We start from the raw sequence: 15,953 nt of genomic DNA on the forward strand, positions 1-15,953 counted from the left end.
GTTGTTTCACACAGTCAGTGCAGCCCATTATGTTATTCATGACTTGCTGATCTTAAACAAGTGTGATTTCTATTTTCACCTGTTGGATAAATGTGGACACAACTGAATTTGATCTGAGAAATGTTCCAGTTCTGTCCCAGTGACCAGGAAACCGACTTGGTTTTGGAGGGTGTGGCACTGTGCTTAACAGTGTAATGAGGAGCGTCACTGTATCTGTTGCATTTTCACATACAGCTCACAGAATAACCCTGTTGAATGCCATGGGCTCAATGCTGTTAGAAACTTTTACTTAGGTTTTCCTCTTAGGGGACAAGAAGTACTTCAGGATTTATTTCGCAATGACTGCAACAAAATATGATGTGAGGTATTATTCAAACAAAGATGTGGCTTTTTGTCATGATTTAAATGAGACTGAACTGAAATTATGCCATTTTATCATTGTGCTAAAATATAAATATTATATATTAAAATATATTTGCTAACCTAAAATGTGTTGCCTGAAATTTCTTTTTTTTTCAGATAAAGATTACAAACTCCAAAGATAGGATATTGTGGGAATCTCATTTAATGAAGTCTACTACAAATTTGAGAGAGTAACTATGTTTCAGAGGAAAATATTGCACTTTTAATTCCACTACCATCATTTTTATTACATGCTTTTGTCCATAACTACTTGGAATAACTATTTTGGTAATTATTGCCAAACATTTCATAATTCTAGCTTCTCAAATGTATAGCAACTTGTGAATTTAGGCCAGAACTGCTTGTTCGTTGTAATTGTTTATAATAATTAAAATGTCTTGGTAGGACAAAGCAAGCGCTGTGAAGGTGCCTTGTTGGACTCTCCAATAATACATGGTAATAGTGCAATCACAGGGACCAATTTCTGCATTGAGTACTTTTACTTCTCATACTTTATGTAATGTACTGTAGTACTTTATTTAAGAAAATGGAAACAATATTTCCCTCGGCAGTGACTGACGGCTACATAAAGTGTTAAAGTCCAGTACATTTGTTGTCATCGTATCTCATCGTTCACTCCTCACTTGTGTTGTAGCTATGCAAAGCCGTGCAGAGATTTAATTCAACTCTGCAAACAGGTTTAAACCAATAAACAGTGGTTTGTTTGTTGACAGTTAAAATGAGAAGGAAGCAAATATTTAAATGACGTACAAATAGTTTGATCTTATCATTTCTTTGGCAGCGACTTGAAATATTTGTCTGTAATTACACCCACCACTTGTGGGTGGTGCTGTAATTACACCTGTGACTTTAACTCAAACCACCTTCCAGTCCTGCAGACAGTCACAAACAGAGAATAGATAACATGCCAGGTCTGCAGACATCTCTGCATTATACTGAGAAAGGTAAGAAAAAACATTACAGATAAACATGGATACACTGTTACTATAACTGAAATGTGTAGCATATAGAAATTTAAGTTACAGTAAAGTGATTTACAGTGCCTTGCGAAAGTATTCGGCCCCCTTGAACTTTGCGACCTTTTGCCACATTTCAGGTTTCAAACATAAAGATATAAAACTGTAATTTTTTGTGAAGAATCAACAACAAGTGGGACACAATCATGAAGTGGAACGAAATTTATTGGATATTTCAAACTTTTTTAACAAATAAAAAACTGAAAAATTGGGCCATGCAAAATTATTCAGCCCCCTTAAGTTAATACTTTGTAGCACCACCTTTTGCTGCGATTACAGCTGTAAGTCGCTTGGGGTATGTCTCTATCAGTTTTGCACATCAAGAGACTTAAATTTTGCCCATTCCTCCTTGCAAAACAGCTCGAGCTCAGTGAGGTTGGATAGAGAGCGTTTGTGAACAGCAGTTTTCAGTTCTGTCCACAGATTCTCGATTGGATTCAGGTCTGGACTTTGACTTGGCCATTCTAACACCTGGATATGTTTATTTGTGAACCATTCCAATGTAGATTTTGCTTTATGTTTTGGATCAGTGTCTTGTTGGAAGACAAATCTCCGTCCCAGTCTCAGGTCTTTTGCAGACTCCATCAGGTTGCCTTCCAGAATGGTCCTGTATTTGGCTCCATCCATCTTCCCATCAAGTTTAACCATCTTCCCTGTCCCTGCTAAAGAAAAGCAGGCCCAAACCATGATGCTGCCACCACCATGTTTGACAGTGGGGATGGAGTGTTCAGGGTGATGAGCTGTGTTGCTTTTACGCCAAACATAACATTTTGCATTGTTGCCAAAAAGTTCGATTTTGGTTTCATCTGACCAGAGCACCTTCTTCCACATGTTTGGTGTGTCTCCCAGGTGGCTTGTGGCAAACTTTAAACGACACTTTTTATGGATATCTTTAAGAAATGGCTTTCTTCTTGCCACTCTTCCATAAAGGCCAGATTTGTGCAGTATACGACTGATTGTTGTCCTATGGACAGAGTCTCCCACCTCAGCTGTAGATCTCTGCAGTTCATCCAGAGTGATCATGGGCCTCTTGGCTGCATCTCTGATCAGTCTTCTCCTTGTATGAGCTGAAAGTTTAGAGGGACGGCCAGGTCGTTCCACTTCATGATTGTGTCCCACTTGTTGTTGATTCTTCACAAAAAATTACAGTTTTATATCTTTATGTTTGAAGCCTGAAATGTGGCAAAAGGTCGCAAAGTTCAAGGGGGCCGAATACTTTCGCAAGGCACTGTATGTTGCTGTAATGGAAGTTCTGCTTTTGTTTTTACTCATATTTATATGCAGTACATTTCTCAGAATATCGAGCCAGGACAGCAACTTCAGATTTTGGCGTTGAAAACAGAAATACTGGCATTGAAACACTTCAACTGAAAACATCCGTATAGACATTTTGTGCCAAAGGTTGCTTTAAAAAAATAATACGCTAGCTTAGAAAATACCGGTTGTCAATAAAGATTGTCGATTATACAGTACCTTTAAATGCAAAGGTTTTTATCTAAAATCTGTATTTACTATTGTGTGGCAGTACAATTTAAAAAAAAAAAAAAGTTTTTTTAAACAAATGTGAGATTTAGAGATTTTGGAAATGTCAGGGGGGTTTTCTTAGTGGGTCAGCCTAACCTCCTGTTTTTCCTTTTATATCTTTTTTCCACCAAACTCTTTTGCCATTACATGGCTGGTGCAACTGCCCTCCAGCCCTTGAAAAGTTCACACATGGAAGAGGAAAAAATGTGATTAACAGTATAGAAAAAGAAAAAGGTGAGCTGCTGCCTTTAATCATCTTTAAAGGTGCTAGTAGGTTGCTTTCGTACAGTGTCAGGCTACCTGCTTTCCCCCACTTCAAGTCTTTATGCTAAGCTAAGCTAACCAGCTGCTGCCTGTAGCTTCATATTCAACAGACATGAGATTGTGCTCTCTACAAGAAAGCAATCTATCCCTTTAAGGCTCTGTGAAACTTCCATCAGCTGATACAAATGAATGGTAATTAATATTAAATAATCCAATATTAATTTTTGTAAATAAATATTTGTTGAGCTATGTTTTACATTTAATAAATGTACATAAAACCTTTCATACAAGCATTTACTGCTACAGCAGTAGGGTTTCACAGTATGTTTTCATGTATTTTCTTATTGTCATTTTTAATGTGTTTAGCTTTGCTTAGTCAGACTTTTCCCATTTACAGGACAGATCATGATGGTATCGGAGGATTTGTCACAGCAGTAGAGGTAGAAGAAAGGAAGAATCTTCTCCGTGAATGTATCTTTGAGTGTGTAAATATGAGTCTGAGCCCTTATGTCATAAAACGACACTTGCCCCTCGTCGTAGTCCACATACACCCCTATTTGCTTGAGCTTGGGGTCGAGGGGGAGCAGTAACGGTGGAGATGTTGACACCCGGTACCCCTGCCCTTTCTTCCTGGCCAGAGCCCAGTATCCTTGAGTGGTGCTAACAGAGATCCTACCCTTTCTGTTGACAGAAGACTTGGCTACGCCCAGGTACCAGTCATCCTTTTCTCCCACCTGGACCTCCCAGTAATGCCTCCCTGAAGTGAAGCCCTCACGGCCCAGGACAATGACCACTGTGTCGAAGCGGTCAGGGTGGTCTGGGAGGTCCTGCCATGCTCCCAGGTGTCTCACCTGACGTCTGTCCTGAGAAAGCTGCAACCATGGGTTGGCTGTATCAGGGTCTAGAGTTACATCCACTGCATAAATAACAAACACAGCAAAGGATTTATTTTGCTGGAGTAATTTTAGGTCATGGTTGAATGAAACTGGGTGCAAAATAGGAAAAATGTTTACCTGTGTATTTCTGGATCTTTTTCATCTCTGCAAATATTAATAATAATTAGATACTTATTGTGTCCTGCTTCAACTAGTGATGTTCTCATCTTAAAATCAAATGAAGAATAGCCTAAAATATCTTACCGCTTTCAGTCAGTTTGTCAGTCATCTCATTAAACGTTGCCTCCAGTTTAGACACGGATCTCCTGATCATGCCTACACACATGTCAGTGGGAACACTGGTGTTAGACCAGTCCTTAACAGAAGGAGGAGTGCTAAGGGCTGGGAACTTCTACAGAGAGATACAGCACATGAAGCAACTTAGGAACAAGTTAGTTAACAAAGCAGTCCTGTGTATATAACATCATACATTTAAAGCGAAGAAAAATCCCTACTTTATAAATTTGAAATCAAGACCTACATATTGCAAAACTGCACAGGTCATATTTAACTTTAAAGGACCTCCATCTTTGCTCATTAAAACAAAATGCCCTTACCTTTAAGAAGTGAATGTGGTCTGTCTGAGCCACGTTTTCCAAGCCTGTGTTCCTCCTCCTCAGCTCAGCGATTTCCTGCTCCAGTTCAGTGATGAGGCCTCCAGCCCGCCTCTCCGTCTGCCTCTGCTTCTCCTCTATGTCCAAAACCAGCTCGGCCTGAGTCCTCTGGATGGAGCGCACCAGCTCTGAGAAGACCTGCATGCTCTCCTCGATCTCTCTTTGAGCACTGGCCTGAAAATACAGGGAAAAATACATAAATTTACATTGAACAGTCATGTGGAGACAGAAAATATCATTTTGTGTGATAACAGTCCACATTAGAGTTCAGGAGGTCTCACTTTGTTGAGCTCCACAGAGTGCTTGATCTCCTCCACCTTTTTCATTCTGTCCTGGATCATCTGCTGGATGTCTATTTCTGTCCTCTTCAGCTGCGCCTGCACAACACGATTTCACTTAACATGACTGATGACAGGTTTACACTTTTAGTTTCAGCTATTTTACTTGTAGGAACAGGTAGGCCTTATGTTTTTAGAAGAATTATTACGATGTTTGTGTTGCAGTGTAATGTGGCGTGTGGAGCAACTCCAAAGAGTGCTTTTTAAAATATCCTTCCAAATGACCTCAAGCAGCGAGATCTCTACAATAAAAGTGGTTCTAGCCCTGAGAAACATTTGTCCGACCTTTAAACTGACCTTTAGATGGTGGCAAGTTTGTCTCACCTTTTTCTCTGTCCACTCTCTCTCCACGGGGACGGTGTAGTGCATCCTGTGCTCCGTCTCAGTGCACAGGACACACACACAGGTTTGATCCTTCTTACAAAACAGCTCCAGGAGTCTTTCATGCTTTGGACACATCCTGTCTTCCATGTTAGCTACAGGTTCCATTAGCTTGTGCTTGGTGAACCGGGCAGCATGAGATTTCAAATGCTCCTCGCAGTAAGAAGTCAAGCACACAACGCAGGATTTGATTGCTTTAGGCCTGCCTTCCCCAAGGCAAGCGTCGCACAGGACCTCCTCCCAGGAAGGAGGTGAGGGTAAGGATTGAGAGGGTGTTTGAAGGGAGCGTGAGGGTGATGGACCCTGAGCTGATGGCGAAGAAGAGGTTTGGGGGCTTGACACTGGAGGGATTAATGGCGGTAGATCCTCTTTCAGTTGCATCCTGTCTCCTACCCTTAATGCTTCTTTCTTTCTCCTGTCCTCCTCTTGCTTCTGCTTTACCTGCTCCAGAAGCAGCCGCTTCAGATCTTTCTCCAAAAGCCTCTCCTCATCCTCTTGTTTCTTTCTTTCCATTGTCCTTTTCGTTTCTTTCCCTTTTTCCTCCTCTTTACTCACCTTCCCTTCCACACCTCTAATCCTAATCTCTTTGAACTGCTCTGCAATTTCTCTCAACACAGTGTTAACACTAATATCAGGCCTTTTGTGAAAGGTCTTCTTACACATGGGACACTGATACAAAGAGCTGGTTTTCCAGTATCCCACGATGCAACTCTGGCAGAAGTTGTGTCCGCAGGGGATGGATACAGGGTTGGTGAAGACGTCAAGACAGATGGAGCAGTGCACCTGCTCTTCAGAAAGGTTCCCAGTGCTGGCCATTCCTACACGGCGGAGAGGCAGGGTCATTTTCAGCATGAGCTACCAGCTTTTGAATGGGACTTCAAACCTGCTGTGATATTGAGGTTGCTAGGGTTAGATGGCATGATGTTATTTGGGGTGATTTGTGTGTAAATCTACTAAACTACTGTAAGAATGAGGGGAATCATTTATTGTTACAAATTCAAGATTGTCAAATTATAGGTTTTATACAATATTTTTGTAAAAAACAAAAAGAGCAGATATACTTAATTCATTTATTTATTTTCATTAAAAAAAAACCTTTCTACAGTATAGTCAATATTATATTTAAGAGGCCAGTACATATCAGTAAATGTAAACCAAAATATTGTGTTGGGACCGTTTCCAGTTGAAAATAAACGTTTGAGTGCCCTCTGATGGACAATTTATGTAACAGCAACATTGTTTTTAAATTACTTCAAACACCTCTGGCATTCACTACAGTCTTCATTCTTATCAATCAGCAATACTTGTGTATTTCTAATAAGATATTAGCTATACTAAAAATATCTTGTGTTCCATCTTTTTATTAACTTGCCTTAAAAAAAACCTATTGCTTTTTAACAAGGCATTTTTGTCCTTACTTGACCTACAAACAATAAGTGCTTGAGACTTAGGTAGCCTATTCATTGCAGACCAGATTAATATCTTTCTCACTCATGACCTGTCCTGCAGTGCTATAATATTGTTTAACAAGGGTTATTTTATCTCTCTTTTCATGACAATCTGTACTAAACTGACTGCAACAGAAAATAGTCCTTAGCTCATGTCACAGCAGTCAAATAGAATTTTTTTAAAGGTCACAGCACCACTTCCCTAAGAGACCTATACAGCTACATAGAAAAGCAGTGGTGACACTATAGGAATTAATGCACAGGAGAGGGTGAGGAGAGACAGAAAAAGCAGAGATCTAGGGACTCACCAGAGAGCAGCTGCCTCAAGACTCAGCACAATGACACATGAGACAGGCTGGAACCACTGCCACCTTCAACTCCCCCACAGTAACACACACCTCAGACCCAAAATATACCCCCCTCCCTGACTCTCCTTTTACCCCAGATACAAATTTATACTCCCTGCTCCCTCAGAGCTCCAGGAGGAAGGACTTTAACCCTTCAGAGAGTTTGGGTCAGGCACAGGACAGGAACAACAAAACACAAACAGCACAGTGTACTTCAATAATTTAGTATTGCAGGGCTTCTTTAATGTATTGTAAGGTTTTTTTGCTACTGTATTTTATTTTACAGGAGATTCATAATATCTTGCTTGTTTTTGTCAAAATTTCGAGGACTCTATTTATATAGTCTGTCTTGTTCATTAGATAAGTAACTAAAAATACTTTAGCCACCACCAGATAGCTTAGCTTAGAATCAAAACTGGAAACAACCAGCCTGGATCGGTCCAGAGCTAAAAAGAAAAAAGATCACAAACTATGCCTACTAGCACTCCTAAAGTCTTAAAAACTATCTAGCCAGGCTAGCTGCAGGTCTTTTTGGACTTTGTACCTATACTTTATAACTATATTTATAACTATATAACTATTGATTAGCGCAACTTTAAAGATAACAACTACAGGCCTTTCTAGCTCCACTGAGCCCTTCAGCGCTAGATGCTTTGGATGAGAACTAACGAGACAAATCCCTCCCTCACTTTTTGAAAAACAAGTACTTTAAATTAAGTATTTGTCACTGATCATCTTTATTGAACATGCTCATGCTGAAAGTACAAAACCAAACATTTAATACAAAAATAAAGCCTTATATACTGTACTGTAGGTTGATGGTTCTTGAAAAATATCCAAAAACACAAAAGAATATTCTTGGCAAACTATGTCAAAGCCCTTCCATATGTACATACAATATGTCTCCTTTGGTTCCCCAGGCAAACCTAAGCTTCTAGACATTACATTTAAATCCACTAAGTTCATTTTAGTAATCTGTAAAACCTCCAAAGCCTTGTAGTTAAAGGTTACACAGAGACTTACACACTTAGGAAAGTGCCAGAAGTACAGCATCACTTGACCTGAACTTAACACATCCTGGCTGCACAAACCACAGGTCACATTTGGTCTTTACAGTGACTGACTTCAGACCTTCAGATGTTTTCACACCAAGATATTCTTCATTATTTTATATTCAATTTGATAAGAGAGTTATTATGAAGGTACTATTACTTCTGAGTAACAAGTTTGTAAATATTTTTCTCTAATATATAGTCAGTCGGCAAAAGTACAGTATATGCTACATTTTGATTTCCCTTGACTCAGTGAAACACTGGTAACACAATGATTGCTATCATTTTATTGCTCTGAAAACGTCTTTTAGGTTCTAAATTTTACTTGAGCAAATGCAGTAACCTGCTGATATGATTGGATATGTGTGAGGTTGTGCTTTGCAAACAAGTAAAACTGTCAAAGTTGGATTAAAAACCATATTTTAAGACCAAACACAGGACAAAATCACCTTTTCAACATGCAAAAATATCGATACCTTGCACCAAACCTTTTTGTCCTAAAGATGTTGGAGAAGTTTAACCTAATGCTGACTGACTGGCTCAGGTGTGTTTAACAGGGGTTATGATGAGAGGAGAGCAGTTCTTCCCATCCTCGGTAAGGCAGGGACTGAAGATTGGGTGCAGGCTCTCATTAAAGGTATCCATGAAGGTGTAGAGATGCAACCGTGCTTTCACATCATAGAAAGAAATCTGGCCTCCTTCATAATCTAGGAAGATTCCCACTTTACTGGGTGGGGATGGCAGCATTAGAGGCAGACGGGATGATGCCAGAGCCTTGACTTCCCCGTTCTTCAGCCACAGGCACCAGAATCCTCCCTCGGGACTCAGCTTGATTTCACCCTTGCGGCGTGCTAAGGAACGGGCAACGCCAATCGTCCAGGCTGACTTACGGCCCACATCCACCTCCCAGTAGTGGCGCCCGGAGCTCAGACCCTCTCGGCCCAGGACGAAGAGTGCAGGGCTAAAGCGTTTCGGGCCTTCAGAGTGGGAGATCTTGCGCTCTTCATACCTCACCTGGCGACCATCATCGGAAACGACTAAGTTCTTCTGGGCTGTGGCAGGGTCCAATATCACCTCACCTGGACAGAGGTTCAATCACTGTTTTATGACATTTTACGGGCTTTGTTTTCACTAGCTGTTTACAAAATATTGCACATTAGGAGGTTTCATTTTTACTGATATGATAAAATTTATGCAGCATTAATTTTACTGTGGCTGGTTGAGGTGGAGCTACTTTTAATCTTATAAACTCAACGTGCTCAATTACACGTTTTCCCAGGACTGTGTGGGAGCACAGGACTGAGCTTAAGTGACATCTCTTTCACTCCCATGCATTTTGCAGGACAAGTTAAAACTAAATTTTTATTTGTACTTTTTTTATTTGTGCTTTGCACCACTCCAATCTGAAAGTCACAAGAAGTCAAAACACCTGTGGGAGTTTGTCAAAGTTCATCATATTCTAAAAATTCATATGTTTATAATATGAAGATAATGTATAAATATTGTAGTATGTAAACTCAAAGTCAATATCCATGTCCTATCATTTATATACATCCTTTTGAAATGTATACTCTTATTCTAGCTACATGTCCATTGACCTGCTGTAGCTGCTAAAGCAAACCACTGATATCACCAGGTTGACAGTTTAAAATCTTACTCACTTGAATAGTTCTGCACCTTCCAGAGCTCTGAGAGAAAGAAACAAAAAGACAGAGTCAGAGGTTACACAGAGTCAAAGCAGAGAGCATGTGTGGGTGCTGAACATTTAATCCAGAGCTGTAAAGACACAAAACATGTGCTGCTGTCAGTCAGCTCTCTGCTGCTGTCCCTCCAGATAAACTGTGGCATCAACACTATCTCCATCTGTCCAGCCGTCTTGTATGTGTGAGTGTGGGAGTGTGGTGCAGTGCTGTGTTGCTCCTATTTCAAAGTGCTTGTACAGGAGCTTACATGTCCCCGATTTGGATTTTGCACAGGAAGTGCGGTTGCATCAGAGAAGAGAGGATGGGTTTTACTGGAGCTTTGTATAGATAATGTTTGATTTTCAGTTGATGTTGACAATGAAAATCACCAAATGTTGATGACAAAGTCTAGTTTCCCATAGTTACATACTTTTGTGTATAGTTTATATACAATACAAAATACTGTACATCAGTATCAGCATTTTGGGATTTTTTTATTTTTTCAAAAGACATTGTTGATTTTTGAACTTTGCATAAATAACCCATAAATTGTCAATCTATCTTTGTGACGCTTATGATGTGTAGATCTTTTAAACAAAATGTTTCCAGGACCTTGAGACTGACCATAGTTTTAAGTATTGTTGAATGATCATACATTACTGTATGATGTTTCTATTATTTTGTCCAGCTGTGTCGATCAGTCATACATTTACTTTATGACTGGAAAGCCACAGACAGTCATTAAGTTACTACACACATATTTTTGTGTAGTGACTTACAGTAATCATTTACTCTGTTTATGCACAGAGTGAATCGTTCAGAAATTAAAAATTTGTTTTATGATTACAGATTTTGAAATGTACTTTGGCCAGCAGCCCTTACCTTTCCCGTACAGCCTTTTAAGCTCCTCCTGGAACTTGTCCATGAGGCTGGTGACAGAAGATCGGATGGTTCCGAGGTACAGGTCAGTGTTGATGCTGACCGCCGACCAGTCGATGGACTTGGGTGGATGTGGCAACATTGCCATGTTCTGCAAATGGAAAAAAAAGGTTGCATAAGGTATGATGAAATGAAAATATAATTATCCCTCAGGGTAAATAAGTGTTTGCAGTGAAAGGAACACACTAAAGGTGGAACAGATCCCATGGTGTTCAGAGCTTTCTTCTTTATTTATATACATATAGATTTATGGGCTAAAAGCTCTGACAGTGCCAATATTTAAAGAGAAATCTAGAAATGCAGATATCAAACTGCACATTTTCACTTTGACATAAAAATCAAAGAACAGTCAGGGCAGGCCTTTGTCCAGATGAGCACATTTACTGTTTATGCTCTTTCAAACACTGAGGCTTCATGCATTTGCTTACCCTCATTCTGGCTAGAAAAATTCTAAAATCAGCAGCTTCAAAGACATCTTTCATGTGAGACAGAATCAGCATTTCATCTACATAAACAGTCCTGGATAAATGCACTAGGAAGAACTTCCACAACAGCTGGCTCTGTTCATAGACACTTTGATGTTGTGTCACAAATCTCCCAGCAACTACAGCTGCTGTAGCCATGGAGGTCCACTAGAAAATAAGCTACACAATTATGACTAAAATACTGTCTTTAGTTTTAAGAGAGAGATTATAAAAATGTATGTTTTTCCAGCTGGGGCAGCATGGTGGCACAGTGATTAGCTGGGATTGGCTCCAGCCTGGTCAGCAAGTTTCTTAATACAAGTAATTAGTCTGTTAAGGTAGATGTCCATTACTTACACTGTTGTGTGCTGTGTTAGCCTCCTAACAAGTTCAGGGCTTTGCTGTGCCCCAAATGCATACCAATTGTTATCTGAGTATGTCTGCTACACACTAGAGTAAAATGACTAATGAAATAATTATTAAATGAATATGTCAGCCAGTGGTTGCACCACTTTAGCCTGCAGTACCTGAAGGAAGATCACTTTGTCCTGGGTCTCTGCGCAGGCTTCAAGCTCGTTGCTCCTCCTCCTCAGCTGACTGAGTTCATTCTCCAAACCTCGAGCCAACTCCTGAGCATGACGCTCTGCCTCACGTTGCCTCATGGCAATCAGCTCCACCAGCTCCGCCTGGCTTTGTTCCACCAAATGCTGCAGCTCAGCATACACCTGCCAGCTCTCCTCTAGCTCCTTCTGAGCACTGGCCTGCAAAGAAGGGGACATGGGGTCCAGGTTACAGTGAATGCATATATACCATAAGGCTGGCAAAACCCCTGCTAGTTGAATGTGTGTTCAAACACATATAAGGTCAAGTCAAAAGGGGTCCAGATAAATCCAATCTTCATTGAGACTAAGTTCAAAGCAGGCTAGTAGCTAAAGACCTCCAGCTGCAAAGTCTGTAAAAATGGTTGTATAGTCTTCTGGGGGCCTTAAGAAGCTTTTCAAAGTCTAAGAAAATAACCCTGGTGATGTCATCAGGGTTATCACTTTCAGATTTACACCAAACAAATTTTAAAGCAAATGAGACACTAACAAACCAACTTGTAAAATGCTGAAGTTCCTCTAATATTTAGTGTCTGGCGTGTCCTGAGTGGCTCACAGTGTCTGTCTGCTACTTGTACAACTGGACTAACAGGTTACACCTTCCTCCAGGCAGGCGTAGAAGCCACTCATCTCAAAAACGTACCTCCACATAGGTTTCAACATTACTCATCATTTCAAGTTATGTTTTTAACTCCCAAGTAAAGTGCATAATTACACATAGAGATGTTTGTGTCCTTCACTACTTCCATAATATGCAGTTTATTTCTCTCATCCTGGTGTATTATTCCTCAACAGAATAAAAAAAGTCTAGTGCATCAATTCATCAGTGTCTTTATCTCCAGGCACATGTGAAGTTGAAACTTTTTACAGTATACACACACACTGGTGTGCACATCATGATACTGAACCCTGTGATAACGTAATCCTCATTGTATTTCTAACAGTAGCTGAGTTTTTTTTGTTTTTGTTTTTTTTTTAAGTCACCGAACAGGAAACAGTAAAACTGAACCTGGGGCATTTTGCTAATCAAAGAAAAAAGATAACTATAATGTTTCAGGAAAAAAGAAGAAAAAAAACACACTGTGGTGTTTATCTGGCATTTAGGTCAGTCAGTAATCCTTTGTGTTTTGATCTCATACACTGGAGATAAGTCTCATTGTAAAGCAGCTGTAGGTAAAAACAGGGTGTGGAAAACTAAAGGTAAATATTAACACTGGTCACACTGGTTGGACAGCCTCTGACACGGACCTGAGTCTGTGTACACAGGAGAAAAAGGAACTTCTCCACCACTGCAGAGCAGGAGAGGTATGAGAGAGATGTAACGTCCTGCCCAAATCGATCCTCTAACAAAGTAAATCTACAGTTTGGTAGAAGACACGATTACCTGAGAGGTCATAGCAAAGGCAAGGTGCTCTTGAGCAACAGCCTGCTTGTGTTTTATAAGCCACGCCTCTATCAGAGATAAAGTTTTTGGGCTTCAGTGTATGAGAAGAACTGTATTAGAGCAGACTGGGCAAGTATTTAACATTCAGTGCACACAGGTAATACGAGTAACAGAAGCAACAAACTGCTTGTAAAACTCAGACTTTAAAGCACGTTTCAAGTCCAGTTAAAGTCAACTACAGGAGATTTAGGGACAAAGTACTGATTTACTCTACTAGTATCCAGTAAGTGTCATCCACTTCTGACAAAATACTGTTTTCTGATAATATATTTATCGTGTAATTTGGTCCAACTGTTGTCTGAAGGAAGCCAGCCTAAAACTAATGACATAAAACTTACTGAAAGCTGAACTCAAAAATATTGGAATGAAGGTTTTGGGCTTCATTTTTCACTAAAATACATTTTAAATTCAAACTCTTGTTTTTCCCCTTGAACATATTTATTTTGATTTGATCAAATAGAGGCTGCAGTACCATCAAAAAGGCTAATAGTGGCACTGGTTGTTATATTTCAAAGAACAGAAAAATGACAATAAAACATTAGTTACTCTCCTCCTCTACACACTGCTAAACCTTAGGCACTCTCACCTTGATGACCTTTATGGATTGTTTGATCTCCTCCAGTTTCTTGGTTCGCTCCTTGATCAAATGTTTCAGCTCCGATCTCTTCTTTCCCAGGTTATTCTGTAAAACAAAAATCATATAATTACTCTTATAACTGTCAATGAAGCTATAAGGCACTTTACATGGAAACACATAAAATCTAAACCTGCTATATGTAAAAAAAATTTCTTTTAAATGTATCGTTTTATGATTAGGATTAAATGATCTCAGGGTTTTCTTCCACTGATACGCATTGTTTTATTTCAATATATTCACTGACTCCAGCTCACCATCCTTTTCTTCCACTCATGGTCAATAGAGACAATGTCATGGGACTTATGTGTTGCCTCAGCGCAGGCCGTGCAGATGCAGATGTGGTCAGTATGGCAGTAGACCTCCAGAAGACGCTTGTGTTTCCTACAGATCTTTTCGTCCAGGTGGAAAGTAGGTTCAATCAGACGATGAGATATCAAGGTCTTCACCTGCATAATGGAAGAAATACATTAATTTAAACAGACAAATGCAAGCATATCAACCCAGGGACTGTGTTTTAGATCCACAGATGTAGTGGGCCAGTGATTCTGGCTTTGAGCAAAGCTCTTAACCCACCGTTTATTCATTGAATCTGCCCTGTGATGTACACTAGTTGGCTGTTTGACATGGGAAGCACTGTGGCCATTTGCACCACATATGTTCAAGAAAGCAAAATAATAATAACCGCACTTTCCAGCTCGAGAGCACAAAGTGCTACAACAATAAAAACATAGAATACAATATCAGTTAAGAACACTCATAAACAGACAGAAGCCAAATGGATATCCAAGGACTGATATAGGCCAACTCCTACCCGGCCGGCTTTCCCACCGGGGGCTTACCTGTGGTGGCCCAAGGACTAATACACACATTGACATATTAAAACTAGTTAAAAAATAAATTATTAAAGGTGGCGAAAATAAGTGAACAGGCTAAACATTAAAAGCTTGTTTGAAAAGATGCGAAACGCTGACTTAAACGCTGCCGGCTCAGTTATCGAGCATATATCTAAAGGCAGGGAATTCCACAGCCTAGGGCCATGCACGGCAAAGGCGCGACCTTCCCATTTTTTGTAGTGCGCAGGGGGAACAACAAGAGCAAGGTGACCCAATGATCGCAGGGTTCTGCGAGGGACATATCTAGCCAGGAGGTCGGACAGGTACGGAGGGGCAAGGCCGTGCATGGCTTTAAAAACATAAAGCAAAACCTTAAAATCTACTCTCCATTTAACAGGCAGCCGGTGACAAAACACCCTGAGGCAAGCATGCTACGCATTTCTTACACAAAGATATAAATGAAAAATGCATGAGATATAATCATACTATAAAGTGATAAGTACAAAGGAATCCTGAAATGCCCATAGCAATATATTTAATGTTTACAGTATAACATCAAGTATTACCACGTCTAAGATCAGGAGCTGCAGTTAAAGCATAGAATTATGTCAGAATTAGTCATCATCTTTGGCCATTACTGACCTGATGGAGGACATTACAAGTGCTATGGATGAGAAGAAATACACGATAGGAATATTTATTGACCTAAAAAAAGCATTTGACACAATCAATCATGAATTATTAATGGACAAGTTAGAAAAATATGGGATCAGAGGAATGGCTCTGAAATGGATTAAAAGTTATTTGACACAGAGGCGTCAATTTGTGAAGTTGGGTGAATATCAATCGAGTCTGCTGGACATTGTATGTGGAGTGCCCCAGGGTTCTGTTTTGGGACCTAAATTATTTATATTATACATTAACGATATATGCAAGGTTTCGGATTTAGTGAAAGTGGTTTTGTTTGCTGATGATACTACCATATGGGCATCGGGTGAAAACCTACAGCAACT

At 39.9% G+C, this 15,953-nt stretch overlaps 2 protein-coding genes across 2 annotated transcripts in view; both read right to left on the reverse strand.

The window, feature by feature from the left end:
* Positions 1–3,589: 3,589 nt before the first annotated feature.
* Positions 3,590–6,311, reverse strand: LOC109951974 (E3 ubiquitin-protein ligase TRIM39). The gene is made up of 7 exons (XM_020586780.1): positions 6,051–6,311; positions 5,439–5,732; positions 5,058–5,153; positions 4,720–4,950; positions 4,367–4,514; positions 4,241–4,267; positions 3,590–4,143 (listed from the first exon to the last, which is right to left on the reverse strand). Exons 1-7 carry the CDS (start codon positions 6,309–6,311, stop codon positions 3,590–3,592), a joined length of 1,611 nt encoding a protein of 536 aa, XP_020442436.1.
* Positions 6,312–8,021: 1,710 nt separating this feature from the next.
* btr12 (bloodthirsty-related gene family, member 12) overlaps positions 8,022–15,953 on the reverse strand; it is a 14,580-nt gene continuing 6,648 nt past the window's right edge. Inside the window, exons 3-8 of the mRNA XM_020586785.1 lie at positions 14,362–14,553; positions 14,057–14,152; positions 11,955–12,188; positions 10,907–11,054; positions 10,004–10,030; positions 8,022–9,421 (exon numbers count right to left, since the gene is read on the reverse strand). Of these exons, the coding sequence (XP_020442441.1) occupies positions 8,883–9,421; positions 10,004–10,030; positions 10,907–11,054; positions 11,955–12,188; positions 14,057–14,152; positions 14,362–14,553 (1,236 nt within the window). The 3' untranslated portion in view covers positions 8,022–8,882. The remainder of the gene's footprint in view (positions 9,422–10,003; positions 10,031–10,906; positions 11,055–11,954; positions 12,189–14,056; positions 14,153–14,361; positions 14,554–15,953) is intronic.

The sequence above is a fragment of the Monopterus albus genome, unplaced genomic scaffold, assembly GCF_001952655.1.
Source record: "Monopterus albus unplaced genomic scaffold, M_albus_1.0 scaffold421.1, whole genome shotgun sequence".
In the NCBI taxonomy this organism is placed as follows: domain Eukaryota; kingdom Metazoa; phylum Chordata; class Actinopteri; order Synbranchiformes; family Synbranchidae; genus Monopterus; species Monopterus albus.

Coding starts and splice junctions, on each gene's coding strand:
- LOC109951974 (XM_020586780.1), bottom strand. CDS start 6,311: ATGGCCAGCACTGGGAACCTTTCTGAAGAGCAGGTGCACTGCTCCATC. Junction 5,733..6,050: donor TTAGAGGTGTGGAAGGGAAG/GTGAGTAAAGAG, acceptor CCTTCCTGGGAG/GAGGTCCTGTGCGACGCTTG. Junction 4,951..5,057: donor ACTCTGTGGAGCTCAACAAA/GTGAGACCTCCT, acceptor CTGTATTTTCAG/GCCAGTGCTCAAAGAGAGAT.